General features: G+C 39.4%; 1 protein-coding gene across 3 annotated transcripts in view; it reads left to right on the top strand.

Annotated features, from left to right (window-relative positions):
• TRPC3 (transient receptor potential cation channel subfamily C member 3) overlaps positions 1 to 17,250 on the top strand; it is a 45,385-nt gene that overhangs the window by 8,180 nt on the left and 19,955 nt on the right. For all 3 annotated transcript variants that reach the window (XM_064450515.1, XM_064450517.1, XM_064450516.1), the window contains exons 2-3: positions 1,894 to 2,665; positions 13,529 to 13,714. In XM_064450515.1, the coding sequence (XP_064306585.1) occupies positions 1,894 to 2,665; positions 13,529 to 13,714 (958 nt within the window). The remainder of the gene's footprint in view (positions 1 to 1,893; positions 2,666 to 13,528; positions 13,715 to 17,250) is intronic.

Raw genomic sequence — 17,250 nt, forward strand, 5'->3', positions numbered from 1 at the left:
TACCTGGCTTTTGCACTGAGGGGAAAGGGATTAATGTCCTCTTCAGTTTTTCTGTCTGGCCTTTTACTCTTGTATCTGAATTTGTCACCAAAGTGAATAAATTAATTTTAACAATGCTCCTGTAAAAAGGGAGCCAACTGTTCTTTTTTTTATGGGTGAGGAGCAGAGGCACGTAGGACTTAAGGAAAAAATTTAAAATTTATAAGGCCTGTTTGTCTCTATATAGCATATGCAGTGTTACATGTATTCAAAGGAGATCCTCCATTAACTCATATATTGTTTACCAGCTGCACTGGTGTCTCTGTGCCCATCAAATCAGCTCAAGTGATCTCTATCCCCTGAGCTAATGGATTAACTGATAGCAGCTGGAGGCTGTCTTTCTCAATATTGGGCTGGACTAGAAAGGAAAGGGAGATTGCTGATGGGTTTCACATTTATTTGCAGACAGTAGCAAAGGAAGGTTATGGTATCCCAAGTACCTTTTCAGGCTTTTGGCCTCTGCTCTAGTAGGCATAAATGCTTCTGTTCTTCCCCCAGCTGTGACCACTTTAGCCTGATCCCATCTATTCTGTTGTTTTAGGCAGTTGTTTCCTGTTGTTTTTTTTCCAGCTACATAGCATCTGCTCCTCAGTCTCTTGTCCTAGGTCTGTTTTCTTTGCAACTCCTAGTCTAACTTCTCTAAACCTTCTCTCCCCTCTCTTTTTCCTTACCTGGCTTGATCCAGCTCTGCATATGATCTGTCTGTTCTCTCAGCCCATTCCTGTTTGCTCCCCACTACTGTCAGCCAGTATCTTTCCTGGTTCATAATTCCAGTTTCTGTGTTCTCTGAATTAGCTTGCTCCCCCTTTCTTTCCTCCTGTTCCCCTTCTCTTTTTTCCTCTCTCTCTGCTTTTGTAACCAGTTTTTGAGGGGAGTTTACAGCCTCCCCAGTTCTCAGTTCCCTTTCCTAAACAATCTCACTTTCCTACACCCAGGTTTCCTATTTCCAGTGCAGCCTGCCATTCTAATTTTCATTTTCATTCAATAGCTCTTTGACTTTCCCATTTTTCTTGACTGTATTACAAGAATGCATGAGAGATTTAAAAAAACATATATATGTATACTTAAGTCACGACAGCTTCTTCCTCCCGCTCCTGGAATGGCAGCTGTATGATAGAAGTAGGCCCAATATAACCCACAACATTGCAGAAGTCCAGCTGGAGTGAGAGCTGATTCCAGTCTGCACTAGATCATGCCCGGCATCTGGAATCTGTGAGCAGTTTAGTTTTGAGCATCCAGAAAGTCTGTAGAACATGTACAGACTGTTGTTTTTCAAAGATTTATAATTTGACTGAATTGACTCATGAGTAGAATCTTCTAGATTTGGTTAATGTTTCTAGTAGTAGCACTAGAAGGCATGAGATCAGGCTTCACTGTGTATTGCTTGGCAAGACATCAGGAAGAAAACTTGTTTCCACCTCTTGTTTATGTGAACTACGATACAGTGCGCATAAATACAGCCTTCCTTGAACCATTGGCTTGAATGCCTATGGTGGATAGTGCTAATTACCACTGAAAGTAGTGTAGGATATGTGTTTTCATTTTTTATATATACTGAAGTGAGTTGGGAAGGATTTCTGAAGAGAAGTGATGGCTTACATACAGTAAGGAAAAAAGAAATCTTGACCAGGCTAACAGAACAGAAGTGGCCTGTGGCATTGAACTTGTAAGTGCCTTGTGATGGTAGACAAGCAGGCACGTAGGCAGAAAGAACATGATAAAGAATGCTTCTTGTCAATAGATGGGCAAATGACAAGGGACAAAATAAGCCATTATTTCTGTAGCCACAGGAGAAGTGGAAGCTTCAAACAAATAACGTAGTGAAATTCTGCTACCTTTTTGTTTTCTCATTAGGTACATTGACGAAAGTCCATCCCTGAGACGTATGACTATGATGAGGGAAAAGGGAAGGCGACAGGCCATTAGAGGCCCAGCATTCATGTTCAACAACAGGGGCACCAGTCTTACAGCTGAAGAAGAGCGCTTTCTGGATGCAGCAGAGTATGGGAACATCCCTGTGGTGCGCAAAATGCTGGAGGAGTCAAAAACACTGAATGTCAACTGTGTTGACTACATGGGCCAAAATGCCTTGCAGCTTGCTGTAGGGAATGAACATTTGGAAGTGACAGAACTTCTGTTAAAAAAAGAGAACTTGGCACGGATTGGAGATGCCCTGCTGCTCGCAATCAGCAAGGGCTACATTAGGATAGTGGAAGCAATTTTGAATCATCCTGGGTTTTCAGTAAATAAGCGACTGACTCTGAGCCCTTGTGAGCAGGAGCTCCAGGATGATGATTTTTATTCCTATGACGAAGACGGTACCCGCTTTTCTCCAGATATCACTCCCATCATTTTAGCTGCCCACTGCCAAAAATACGAAGTCGTGCACATGCTATTGATGAAAGGAGCAAGGATAGAAAGACCTCATGATTATTTCTGCAAATGTAATGACTGTACAGAGAAGCAAAAGCATGATTCTTTCAGTCACTCTAGGTCAAGAATAAATGCATACAAAGGACTGGCTAGTCCGGCTTATCTGTCCCTCTCCAGTGAAGATCCAGTACTCACAGCTCTAGAACTCAGCAATGAACTTGCCAAGCTGGCCAACATTGAAAAAGAATTCAAGGTAATGGTGTTTTGGTGTTTCTCTCTGTTTCTGTTATTGTTTTAAAGTTGCTGCTACTTCATGATGTCCTTAGATGCTTGAAATTATTTCCTGTGTCTTTACTTTTTCAATTGCAAATGCTTTAATGATATTTATTGTCTCTTTTGTTCTTGATTTTGAGTTTTCGATGCATAAGCCTTTAAGAAAGAATTTTTAATGAAAGGAAATTGCTTTTGCACCTGCTGTGTACAGAGAAAATTGGAAAAAGGGAGAGTGTGTATTCTGATAACCTTGCAGCAGGTGGAAAACAATTTTGGTTGCTGCAGCAGACAAAGATAGTTTTTAGTTACAAACACTGGGCAGTGTAAGTGCAGAAAGCAGAAACATTACACTTCTCTTGAGCATACTGCAGCACTGATGTTATTCCCTCTTTTTCATTTGTACTAGTTTTGAATGATGACTCCAGATTGTTAGGAATACAGGAAGTGGGTTTTTTTGATGGACCTTTTAGAAATGTCACTTGCTCAAAACCAGCTGCTAGACTGATTACAGATGTAGGTTCTCTTATCTGGTTTTGAGCTGTTTCTGGTTTAGTATGTCAAAGCCCTGACTTTTCTATACATTTCAGCTTCTCCATCAGAGAATTAATGACTTAGTTTGTTTTCCGGTGCTTTTCTTTTATGATTTTACAGTTGTGAATACATTGAAAAGTACATTAATACCTCCCCCCTTACCCCCTGCCCCCAGCCAAACCCCAATAGATCTGAAGTATTAGATCCAAATATCTATGATCTACTAGAACCAAAAAAATCAAAGCCCCATAGACTGTGTGTAATAAGAAAAGCTCAGCTTGGGGAATGACAGAGTGTTCTCAGTGAGTAGTGATATCAACAACATTGTGTCTAGTTTTAGCAAAAATTTAATGGGGTTCTGCAGGTTGGGTATCACTTGTTTATTTAATATCTCGTAAATGATCTGAGAGAGGCAAAAGGTGCATTAACCTTTTCAAACAACAGTAAGCATCGCTAACACTGTGGAGTACTCAGAAGAAATATATAACAACCTGCAGAAATATAGGCAGAAATTAATAAAGTGAACTTTACCAGAAGAGGAAGAAACAGTTTCAGACTCCTGAGAAAGAATAGCTCCAGATATAGCCCAGTGAGTAAAAATACAATTTAAAAATTAGTTTTCAGTGCTGATGAGGATTCATGTATTCTACAACATACTTATAAAGTGTAAAAGCTTAAACTTTTCCTCTCCTTCCTTTGCTGAAGGAACCCCCTCATACCGTGCTGAGTATTGTGTAATTTGGCAAATGGATTGAGTACTTCCTCAGTGTATTTATTCAGGAGTATAGGAAAAATGTTAGATTTTCCTTTGTCCTCTGTTGAAAAAGTACTGAACTGGGAAAGCTCTTTGTGAACATAGAATTGAAGAATTAGAGAATTTTATCATATGGACAGAGCCTGTTGGCTCATGTGCGTCACACAATGAAGTACAGTTATGTTCTCATTTAGAGACCATTATAGAAGGTTAAAATCTGTGATGTGTATAACTCAGTCCTGTTTATCACTGATTTCTTTTCAACTGGGCCAACAACCTGAGAGCCACAGGGTCTCCAGAATTGTGTGCCGAAGACGGAGACTTATGGGTTTTCTGAATAGCGCTTCAGTGGTTGTGGATAAAAACTGTTTTTTCTCTTTTTCTCCCCCCCCCCCCCCCCCCCCTTTCCTTTCTGCAGTTTGTTAAAGAGAACTTCTCTTCTGGGCCAGCAGCTCAGAAACACTACCTTTTCCTTTGTGATACTGATACAAATTTTGTTGTTACACACACTGGTGGGCTTAGGGACTCAATTTAAGTGTTACGCAGCTCCCTAGGAACCGAAAATACAATCTCTGCCACCAGAAGCTAGAGTAAGGCAAGCTGTGTCATGTTGTTGTAAGGGGAGTATGTCGATGATTAGAACTGAATAGAAAAAAATTCAGTAAAAATATAAATTAATGGGAAGCTCCAGTATCATAGGTACTGATACCTGGAATACAATTTTTGTCAGAAAAGAAATAGCTTAAAACTTTGGGGGAGAAAAAGCAATGTTTTTTGGCTGGAATTCTCATTTCAGACCAGAACTTAAAAAAATTAATTCCGTTTTTAAAATACTAAAATGTCACAGAATTAAATATTCTGGTTTTCAGTTTGGTTTTTTTTTTCCCTTTTTCTCAGTTGTTTAGCCTCATTGATATTTTGGGATGCCTAAGAACCCAAGAAATCCACTAGTGGATTTGTGGTTCCACTGTGAATTTTCAGATTTTGCTATTTTTGGATCACGGTTACATGACTGCTAACCTTGCCAGGTGTATAAGGTAATTAGGTTTTGGCACCTACAGTAGAAATTGTTCCTGGCTCCTTGCTAGCATGGGAATTCCAGCTTCTCATTGAAAGCAAAACATTCCAGTGAAGTCATTATTCTCCTCATTGACCTCACATCTATCTGTTTTCCTTCTGATTCTGATGCGTCACAGGGCATTCTTTCTGTTTCTACCAAGCCTGGGAGGAGAGTTGCTTGTTTTCCTCTGGCATCGATGGTTGGTTGCCCTTCCTGGGGAGAAGGGGTAGTGGAAAAGGGAGGGAGGAAGGAAGAAAAAGGAGAGGCAGGGAATTTTTTAGCATCACCATCAAACCAAGTTTGGGAAAGGCCTAAATTGCAGGGCTGGTGAGAAGACTCTGTATTCCACTGGGGCTGTGGGCAGGTATGATGGGACTGCTCCTGGCGTGGCTGTAATACGAGATGCCACCCTGGGAGCTGTAGAGGTGGATCAAGGAGAAAGCATGCAGCGCTTCTGCGTCTTGCAGAAGCCCATTGTGAGAGCTTGCCACAACTGATGTAAGTCCAATTTGTAGCTGTCTGTTCGGTGCTTTCTTCTCTATAGGTGTGTCATCTGAATGTGTTTTGCTAATAACTGTGTGCTTTGTCATGTCCCGGAGGAGGAGGAGGCTTCTAGTCCAACGTTCGCACTCCCTACGAGGCAGAATGATGGATAGCCTTCTGGTGCACTCTCCTTTAGGATCGTCACTGGAAATGCTTAAGCATTCCAGCCAAATTCAGTCTGTAGTACAACACAAAGCGGAGCTGTTTCAGGGTAAAGGAAAATGGACAAAATAGTTCATCTCCCACACAAAGTGGACAAGTCTGTTTAAAGGGACTTTTGATGATATTCATTATTTATTCTTAATATCTATGATACGTTAAGGCCCGAAGCATTTCCTGTGAATGCCTGCAGCAATGCACTTCCTGGATGTGGAGCACTCATAGAGAAAATACTTGTTCCATGTGGGTTTTCCCACAGAGAAATAATATAGGGTGAACCTGTTTAAAAATGCCTGAGGGCAAAGCTTCCTAGTAAATGCTTGCTAAATTGAACCTTTCATCTTTTGTGTATGCAAAGTCCAGTCTGCCTCTATCAGTTATGATTTACACTAACAAGTTCTGATGCTCATATGCAAACCAGAGTTTGCACAAGTGTCTTAAAAATGTGGGAAGCTGGCTTAGGACATTCATTTTTGACAGTCAGTTCCCGTGAATATTAAAGAAAACTTATTACAATGATTTTTTAAAGTTTTTTATTCTCACTTCAGAAGTAAGGAGAAAGGACTCAAACCAGTGAACCCTCATTTCCCCAGAAGATACAAGACATGTAGCCAAAAATAAGTACTGAAAATGAGTAAAAATAGATGGGGAAACTGGCGCCCTAAAGATGCTTTCACTCTACTTCTTTTGTCCTCAAGCTTCCTTACTTCCTACTCGCTTGTGAAGTCCTTGTTCCAAGCTCCTGTTGCTCCTTTTTACTGCTCTCCATCTATCTTATTGTAGTTTCTTCTTGTTACTCTTACCCCTTTTTTGCTCTTTGCTTCCACTTGTCTTCTTCCCCTATTTTCTTCTGTTCAGTTCCCTCTTTGGATTTCCGTTTTCTTGTCTCCTTTCTAAGTGCTTGCCTAATGGTCTTTTTTTTTTTTTTTTTTTTTTTTTTTCTGTCTTCCTCCCTTTAGGTTCTTTATTGGGTTTTCTAATCCTGGTAAAGCATGGCTGGCTTGTCTGAACACGCTGGTGACTCCTCTTAAGGTCTTGAAACAAGCTAAGGGGAGAGCAGAGATTATCAGTGCCTGGCTGCCAAAGCAGGAAGACATTGTTTTAGTGGCCGTTATAGCAGCATATAATCCCTGTGGCCAGAGCAGGAACTACAGTATGTCTCTGACCTTGGTGATCCTAGTCCCCATTCCAGGGACTGACAGCAGGATTTCAGATTAAATCAGAAATTTCAGTTGCTTTTCTCTGAGTGAAGACTGCTACCATTGTAAAAAGACCCCTTTTACCCTTCCATACCTACTGCTATCACGCTGGATTTCAGTCTCTTAAAGCAGCTGATTAGATTCTCTCCTGTCAGGTTTTTAGGGGTGCTTTATATGTAGTAGAGATAATTAGAAAGAAAGCAGCATTGTTGATGAAGTTCTGCATCTAAGATGCAAAACCAGAATTCTGTTTCATTCTGGTCTTCGCCAATGATGTTTGTAAGGGCTTTTAGAACCAATGTGCCTGCTCAGAAAGTGTTTTCAAAGTGTCTCAAATCTCTGGTTTTATTTCTTTCTTTTGTTGAAAAGGACAAAACCTATAAAATTAGAAAAAGTTAGAGTGGCGTTCCACTGGCATCTGTCTTTATAAGCAGTTAGAGATCTGCCAGGTGTACTGCTTTGTACCTGATAGAGTGGCTAGGGAAGCTCTGTTTGGAACTGTATCTTGACTTAATGTAAAAAAGTGTTAATTTACCATATTTTCCAGTCCCAGCAGCACCACAAAATACTTTGCAATACAAATATTCCCAATTTTTATGTTTCCTTGTTCCTCTATTTTTAGCAGACCTTGGCCACTGCGGCTGCTGTGGGTTACTAAAATTAATTGGTATTTATCCTCCTCCCTGAGAACTTTAAAACTGTTACTGCCCAGCGATGGGAGAATTTCTAGCAGTCAGAACAGCTGATGGAACTTTCCTTTGGAGTCACCATAGAAAAGAAACAGGACAAGGTAGCTAAAAAGCCATTTGATAGTCTCTGTATACTAGCTAAATACTGTCCTGTGTGAGCGGGCTCAGTTCTCCCAGTGGAAATTGTGCTAGCTGATACCATGTCAAAATTTGGTGCATCATAGCAAGGATCAAAAAGGTCATAGTCCCACTTTATATAGGATAAATGGCTGTTGCCAGTTTTGCTAAAAGCTCCTACTGAAACCAACGGAAGATGTGGACGTGCATCTAAAAGCAGAATCTGTCACTGTTCCAAGTAAATTTCCATAGTGTTATCTCAGCTGAACTAACAAAGAAGTGTTCAAGCTTGGTCTACGTTTAGGTCCAACTTTTAAAAGGACAGGGCCCAGATCCATAATCATTAATGCATTTATGTGCTTGATTTGCATATACAGTTCCTGTAGTTATATATGCAAACCGACTATGTACGTGTTCTCAAAAAGGCCATTTAATACGTAATACTCAATGTAAATCTATGATTGCGTATGATGTGCATGAACTAGTTAGGCAGTTGTACATAGTCACAGTCGGTGGTGCTTACAGGAATGTGTGTCTCAGAAAACAGCTATACCTTTTGTTTGACTGCATGTAACTGCTCAGTATAAATTTTCTTTGGAACAGTTAATTTTATGGGTGAAATCAATTTGCTGAAGATTTTTGTTCATATGCTTCATTCTTTGCACACAGATTGATATGTTCTTTGTCAAAATTCTAGATGAACTCACAAGGTAGTCTTTAATGTTATGAGGGAGAACAGAATATGCAGAGTTGGGCAGGCTGAGATCCAACCGTTCATGTGTGCCAGAGTCCTTTGAAACTGCTCGTGAGATGCAGTTCTGCAATTCCAGTCATCAGTTGTCCATTATGTACCAGTGTCAGCTATGGTGTAAGTAAAATATAGAATATAGGCTGGTATTTTTGATGTTACAAAGATATCTGTGTAACCATTAATTTTTTTTTTTTAGATATCATTTAAGATGATACAGCTAGTAAAACCAGCTGAGTTAGGCTGTGAAGTAATTGAAGAAGCGCTTTGTGGATCAAGGAAGCAGAGTCCCTATATCATGATGAAAAACAGGCAGAGAACCTAACTATATAAGCAGGTCTATTGGTGCCTTACTCTGGTGTTCCCCTCAAGAGTAGCTTCATGTAACACCCTAGAGGTAGAAGATTGTTTGAGAATTGTGTCCCATGGTTACAATGTGGGTGATGTTTGTCTGTTTAATTCTGTAAAGCAATCAAATAGACTGAGATAAATTAGATTTGCTAATACGTAAGTAAATAAAGACCTGGAGAGGGAAATCTGACAAGTTTTCCTAGCGTAAGATTCAAAGCGTGACTGAGATATTAACAATGCACAAACTGGTTTTCAGTTCTTGTAACAGCATTTGCAAGTAATGCAGCCTGTATTTAATCATTAAATTTGACAGAATAAAACTTAATCTGTTGTATCTTTAATCTTATCTGGCAATAAGCATCACTTTTATTATCAAAGAAACATGCAGCAGAGTTAAGCGTTAAGTGTGGGTAACACTTGCGTAGTAGGCAAATAGTCCATGTAAAGCAGTCTGTCCTTTGGGAATCGGCAGGACTATTCGCAGAGTGGATGGATGTATTTTTTGGGATGCCAGTTAATACAGTGTGAGCTGTGAGAGCAGGAGCTTTGCACCCTCTGCCAGGATCAGTCAGGAGCTCTGACACACTTGTGGGGATGAATCTCCACTCACAAAAGAAGAGCAAAATGAAACCATCTGTAGTCTATTGAAATAGCAGTCCTTGTGGTACTACTGCAATTGCCATTTGTCCCCCTTTTGCCAAAGTAATGTGGTTTTACACCACTTTGCCATTTGTAGGCAATAGTTCACAATTGTAACTGCCGGTATTATTCTTGCTTAGTTTATAGTAATTGAGAAAACTTACATTAATTGATCTTTTAAACTGTGTGTGTGACTATAGTAGAAACTTACTTGAATGTTTACCTTTTATTAACCTGATGCCAGGCTGTACATGTGTTCTTGCATGTGTGTGAGACTTGCTTATAGCTTAAACACAAGGAAAGAAAATTAGATTTTTCTGACTTTTATATTGGAGGTTGTTTGAGGAGTAGCTTCTTACTAATGTAACTTTCAGTATTACATTTCTGTGTTATTTTAAGGAAAAAGAGAGTAGTCAAATGGTAAAGAAAATGGAGTAAAACTTTAGCAAGAGTAACTATTGCTATTTCCTAAGTGTTAGAAGTCCATTATTTCTCCTTTCCTTTCTTCAAAGTTAGCAAAGGAATGAGAAAAGGCATTGTAAATGAAGCCACTCCCCGCAACTAGGCAGCCCATGTTCATTCATGCAAGGTCAAAATTTGGGTTATGTCATAAAGCACTTGAATAGTACAGAAGCATCTAAACAAAACTTTATTAAACCTTAATGAGATGTCACCTTTGAGCATAGGATAGATAGAAATACTCAGACTTCTTTTTTTTTTTGATGTAAAGTTACAAGTTCCTGCAAATTCAGGTGAGAAAGAAGGTTTCTCTTTTAGCTGTATAGGGATGCTACTGAAGTCAGAGAAGTTAGTGTACCCTCCTATATGCTGTGAATAACGGATTTACAGCTACTTTAGTGTTAAAGAAAAATTGATTACCAGTCTTACTCCTGTTGAGTTAACATTATGTTGCATCTGATGATTATTGTGGGTTTTGTTCAGCCATCTCGGTAAATGCCTTTCTTTAGCTGTAGTGAAATATGTAAGCAACTCTAGCTTGAAATTGGAAATTTAAGGGAGAGTGTTCAAGTTTGTATAGATGCATAATTTTTCTGTTGTGAAAAAAATATAAACAGTGTTAAGAACCTAGGACTTCAGTAAATTGAGGGCAAGGTATTGTTTATGGCTTTACTAGGGTTTACTTTAGTCTCTACTTTATCTTCATGGAAGAAAATCCCCATCTGCTTTTTACATCATCTTACCTCTTTGTGCTTTGCCTAATATCCCTTGCAAGCCTGACTTTTAGCAGTTTATACTTGTAGTTCTTGGGCTCTGCGATGAAACTTTTTCTTGACTAGACTGTCAAGAAAGACTGTTCCCCTTTGTCTCTAAGACTGCTATTCTAGCCACCATTATGGAGTCTTCCTCTGCAAGGTTTTTAAGGTTTTTATCTTTGTAGGATCCGATGTCTGATCACTTTCACATCTTTTACTTAAAACCCTTCTCTATATTCAGACTTCTGTGCTTAGGTTTCATTCCCTTGACTAGCTTTCTTCCAGGCTTTGCCTTTTTAAGGTCCTAAATCTGTCATACGTATCCTTGCTTATCCTTTCACTGAATTTAATCACGCACCCCAGTATTATTTTATAATTGGCTCTTCAGTATTATTCTCCTTGGTTACAAAAACAAATCTAAAATAGCCCTACATCCTGTTAGTTCACTGACAACTGAATTAATTTGTCCTCTATGACCAAAGGAAATAATTGGGTCCTGTTTAGGTCTCCGATTAGGACCGGTCATTTCCAAGTTGGTATCTGGGGTGTTAGTCTTCCATAATAACACCATTCCTAGTAGCATTTGTTTACTTCCAGTAATGTTTCATTTTGATTCATATTGGAATCTGACCTATGGGATTGATAGCTGATTCCTGCAATCAGCCTGTGCAGCCTCTTTTCCCAAAATAATTTGAAACTACTGAGAGCATGTTAGTTTCTCTACTCCATTTTATAGACACTAAGTTAAAAATATAACAAAACTAGCAGTACAAGGAGGGAAAAGTTAGTTAGGCAAGGGGAAAATAGTGAGGGTTTCAGGAAAAAAATTTGAGATTAAATGAGAAAATTAGGAGGGCAGAAGCAGTAAGGAAGCATTTTTGAGAAGGCAGGAACCACAAAGAAAAAAAATCTGTAACCCCCCCAAAAGTGATTTTAAAAAGGTAGTGTCTGAAAATGAACAGTAAGGATATAAAAGTAGAGAGACAGAGGACTCAGACTAGCCTTTTGGTGGCCTAGTGGGGAGGGGGAAAAATGAAGAAAAGCTGTGGAGTAATTGAAAAAGAAGGCTCTGCTTATTTCAGTTGGGCACTGAAACACTCGATACAAGGTAAAATTGGCAGGTTCAGTCAAGTTTCCTCCTCCAAATATAGTCTCGTGTGAGGAAATCGGAGGCTGCAGCTCAGATAAAGAAGTCCTAGAAATCTAGGTGAGAGGACATGAACACATCAATGAAGACCAAGGGTTCTACTGAAGTAGATGCCACATAAGAGCTTATAGGTGGTATAAGGCAAGCATAAAAATAAAAAGTGCAAGCAAAGATTCACATGTGCATGCTTTACAGAGTTATCTTAAAATTTTGAAATGTAGCCACAAATATTTTCTCAGAAGAGAGAGGAGATAAGATAGATGGAAGTCTTAGCGATGTCGACATACACGAACAACTGAGAAGTTTAAAGGTAGCACCTCAAAGATAGACATAAGCTTGCTTATAGGGAGGTAGCAAAAAGGGTAAGGATGAAGAGCATGAAACTTGCAAGCAGCATGCCAGACAAAACTGGATAACACCCTAGATGCAGTAGTTTAATAGCTGCACAGAAAGGATCACAGCACATGAGCGTAGCTCAGGACACAATCCCAAAGTGTTGAAGGCGGCCAAGGAAAGATAGAAAGAGGAAGGACCAGCAACAAGTAGTTCTTTCTTCTGCATGACCCAGTAAGACTTCATGGCTATAGTCAACAAGCTACAGGTCTGGAAATGGCCAATGGTACTGTGCAAAATGGAAGCAGTGAGGGGGAAGAGAAGAAATGCTTTACTGAAAGATTAGGTTCTGAAAAGAATCTGAATAGGAGGAGGGGGGAGTTGTCTTTTAATAACTGAGAAGACAAATGTTTGCTTTATATACTTTCAGAAGGTGACACAGGCAGAGCTGTTGACTCCAGCAGTAACTGAAGGGAAAGCTGATGGAGCAAGAGCAAACAAAGGAGATTAAAGTAATTGGCGATTTTGGGAAGAGGAGTGGTTTGTGATGGATATAGACAGAGAAGTGAAGGAGAGAGGAAGGGAAAGGTGGACAGAGCTCTTAAAAGAGTTGAGGTTTGCAGAGATGTGTATCTGCAGTTCAGCTGTGTTGTCAGTGGAAAGGTGGTCTCTTAGAGAATGACTCAGGAGCCTATTATCTTTGAACTGTCCTTTGAAGAAGCTGGTACTGTGTTGCCAATACAGGAAATTTAGGGTATTTTGCCCACAGCACTGGTGTCCAAGTTCATGCCACAGTTATTCTATGCAGTTACGTTGCTGGGTGTGAAGTGGTTCCACGGATAAGTGGGAAGCAGAGGGGAGAAAAACAGGGGGGGAATGAATACGGTATACATCAGAGTAAAGAGTAAGCAGCCATTTTAGCAGTGTAGAAAGAGCAGAAATGTATTCATAGCCTGGGAGGCAACCCTGTTATCCCATTAATTGTTTGCAATTGTTTTTGCAAGGGTGAAGTTAGTATTTCAAGAGTTCTGGTCCTGGCTTGTTTGTGCAATTCTTATTTGTCCATTTGACTTCCCCTTGCTGCCCATCTGGGTTATTTTCATCATGCTATTCTGTTATGTTCCCATGCTCTGTTAAACAGCTGTCATCATCTTCTGTTCAAATGGCTACCTTGTGTCAGAGAAGAAATGGTTCCGCTATACAAGAGCTCTGTAATGTCTGATACACTCCTAACTTGACATACTGCATAGAAGTCACACACTATTAATCTTTAGCATCTTGTACAGGTTCTTTGTTCCTTGCCATTGACTCTTAATCATGTTTGTCATGGGCCATTTTTCTTTACCCCTTCTGTTTCAGAATGACTATCGCAAGCTGTCTATGCAGTGCAAGGATTTTGTGGTTGGTGTTCTTGATCTCTGCCGAGACTCCGAAGAAGTGGAGGCCATTCTGAATGGGGATTTGAATTCTGAGCCAGTTGAAGCGCAGAGACATAGAGCATCACTGAGCCGTGTGAAGCTGGCCATTAAGTATGAAGTCAAAAAGGTAACTCCTCGTAGCCAGTGCTTTTGGACAGTGTAATAGGAATGAAGTGTCATCTCACCATTCTACTGGTGTTCTGAACTGGCGGTCAGATGCATTGCTGAGACATAGCGTCTGTAATGACAATTCTCACAAGGCAGAAGCTGGCAGAAGGGGACTACTGTGACGGAGTTTAGTTTAATATACTTTCCACAGCTGAGAATTGCCAGGAGATTTTAATGAAATAATTAGCTGTGCTAGGAAGGTTATCCACAGTTGGTCAGATCTTTCTCCTGATTAAGCCAAAAGAAGAGATCTCAGTGGAGCCAGATTTGCAGTCAGTAAAAGTAAGGATGCGTCTTCCTGCCAGTCTGTGTGATATCTAATCCAAAGAGAAGGCTGTATTGGTGAAAGTGTTGGTTTCAACCAAAGAAAAGAACTGGTTTGTTAATTATTTCTTTTTATTACCTTTGCTTTCTACCTTAAGTAACTTAATTGGGCAAGTAAATTCTGGGAAGTAAGTCTTGCAGCTTTCTATTAGTGTTCCTGTCAACACATAGGTCTCTTTTTTTTGGGGGGGGGGGAAGTCTTCCTTTTACTACTGTGAAAAAGGAAAAGAGAACATCTAAACTGTCATTAAGTATATTATTTTTTCATTTATTTTAAATTGCGACAGTAAATCAAACAGCTTATCTGCAACTGTGTGGGTCATGGTGAGAAATTCTACATGATTTATTGTGTGTGTTCCTGTAAAAAATATTTATAAATTCAGTCCTGAAAATGTATGGAATATTTTTGTGGCTAGTTAATCAGTTCATTTCAGTTCTTCATTTTTGCACCTGTATTTATCAGTGTGTTTTCAGTTGATGCCTCTCTCAAAGTAGTCTTTAATGAACAGTTATTTTGTGAATGAATGTTACGTGTTGAAAAATGGAGCTGTGTATCACAGATTTGACATAATGCATATCCATTTATCGTAGCTGTTGTAAATATATAGCTATATTGTTCTCTTCAAGATCCCACTATCCTAGCACAGAAAAGAGTTAATACTGAGTCCTGCTGTGAGAGCACTCAAGAAACACAGCAATGCCTATGTATTATTTACAGCTACTTATTTACATGATTATCATCATTTCCATTCTTAACAGCCATTATAGTTTCATCATCTCTGCAAGGAGTCTTGTGTCTTTCAGAAAAAACAACACTATTCTGTGGCCACCTGTTGAGCCAATCTGCGATATATTACAAAATTAATTGTAAGCAACCTGCAAGAACAACTGGGAAATGTTGGTATTTATTATGTCCCCAAAAGATGGTTAACAGAAATTGTAAACACAGATCCCACACAGCAAATCATTGTTTCCAGTATAGAATTGGTCTGCAGCAGGTAAAGGCATATTAATCACCAAAATTCAAAGTAAATATATACAAGTATTGAATTAATTAAAAAGAATGGAACAGGGAAAGAATCAAAGTACGTAAGCATGCTTATTGTATCTAAATAACATATGAATTCTTGTGCGTATTAAAGTTACCAGACCTTTGCTGAGTCTTCTGTCTCAGCTTTCTTGCTGAAGACTGTGGTTTTCTTCTAAGAGGTCATTGTCACTGACGAAATTCATTGCTGAGCAAAGGTCTGCTAAGAATAACAATAACCTACATAGTGCAAAAAAAGACAAATCCACATAGCAAACTTGTTCTCTCCTCTTGCAAGAGAGAAATTATTTGTAGATAAACTCCAGGTTTGTACTTCAATTCATGACAAATACACTTCAGAACCTAAAAAACTAATGGGATTGGTGGAAGGAAGTAAACAGGTGATGCAGAGTTGTTACCATGTTCATACATGTGCTGTTCCCTGTAAATGGCCATTACAGAGGGCGTGACAAGGATTGAGCCACAAAATGTCTCTGCCACAGTGGTCCTTTGATGCTGGGACCGGCTCCATTACAACTGTGGCAGGTTATAGTGATATTCTGACTGTAGAATAGACTCAGGTGTGGGAATTACACACGGGATGCTTTCAGCCCTGTAACTGTAGGAGGAAGACGAGGATGTGGCTTCTGTTTTGTAGCTTTCAGTATTTCTAGCTGTGCTTCTGGGTCAGCTCCTTCAGGGTTGGTTCACTGTTGCAAGAGGCAGTACAGCCAAACAGAACCGCAGGCCCATGAAATGGTGAATGAGCCGTGTGGCTGTTTCAGAGGGAGGAGAGACAGGAAAGAGCATATGACAAGTGAGCAAACGTGCTCAGAAGTTCACTGCTAGGGAAATGAAGATTTTATTTCTATTAGTAGTGCAACTCTTGCACTTAGTACGCTGGGTACTGCATTAAAGTGTAGCCCATCTTGTAAATAGGATGTGATTTTGAAGCTGAGGTTCTGAAACTGCAGCCCCAATAGCGAAGGACTAAGTATGCTGTATGCTGAATGGCTGCTGCAGTAGTGCTTTTAGTGTTGTATCTTAATTCTGTCTTTAGATTGCCAACAAAATTTCAGAGAAGTTGCTGACTCTGGGCCAGGTTCTGCAGTTCTTGCTGAGATTAAAAAAAATCAGAGTAGAATTTCCAAGTTAAATCAGTAAGAGTTTGAATAAAATCACAGGATTTAATTTTCAAACACTGACATTTCAAATTGATAAATAAGAAAGAAGATTCAAAGTGCTCTTTATATGTTATGTGTTTGTGTATCAGAGTTTGCTGGGATCTGTTCCTGCTATGTCTAAACTGTCATTAGGATGTTAAGAATAAATAATATTATAATTACTCTTAGTCATACAGAAAAATATTTACATAGTGATGACTTGGTCACAGTCATGAAACAGAATGCATCTGAAGTGTTACAATCAATTATGCCCAGAAAAGCAGCTAAATTAAAATTGGGGTTTGTTTTTTTTTTTTAGTGACCAGACACTGTCCTTATGCATCTTTGTTCACTGGGGTTTGGATTGGATCCTAAAATTTTAGATATATATCTCTTAATAAGATCAATAAGATAATAAGAACACTATGTAATGAAAAGTAAGAAACTGCATGGAAAGTAGGATGAGAGAAGAGAAATGCAGAAGTGACAAGGTTGTAAGATGATGTGATTGGTGGGTAAAATATGATGTGAATCTACTGTTCTCAGAGGAGATGAAGCTGGAGGGGAGACATATATGGGGGGGTGGGAAACATAGAAGAGGCTGCAGTTGTTGAAAATAAAAACAACAAAATCATAAATTCAAATGTTTCAGCACAGCTGGAGAGAAGGATGAATTTCAGATTTTTTACGGATGGGAGAAGTAACAGGAGTTGCTCTGAGGGCTTGGAAGTTGTGCGTATTGTGCAGTTGCCAACAGTTAAATAAGTTGCTAGGATCTTCTTGCGAGCACTTAGACTTACTGCCAGAAAAGAACTTGCCATAACTATTGGCATCTTATTAACTCCTCCATTTTCTGGGGGAAATTATAGCACAGGCAGATCTCCTCTTAGAGTCAGATCAAGATGTTGATAAACCAGGAGGAATAAAATAGCAGGCAGCTCTGGATGAGATGCAAGAGGGCCTGTGGGCTGATTCGTAGCC

This window comes from Phalacrocorax carbo, chromosome 4, assembly GCF_963921805.1.
Source record: "Phalacrocorax carbo chromosome 4, bPhaCar2.1, whole genome shotgun sequence".
Taxonomy (NCBI): Eukaryota; Metazoa; Chordata; class Aves; order Suliformes; family Phalacrocoracidae; genus Phalacrocorax; species Phalacrocorax carbo.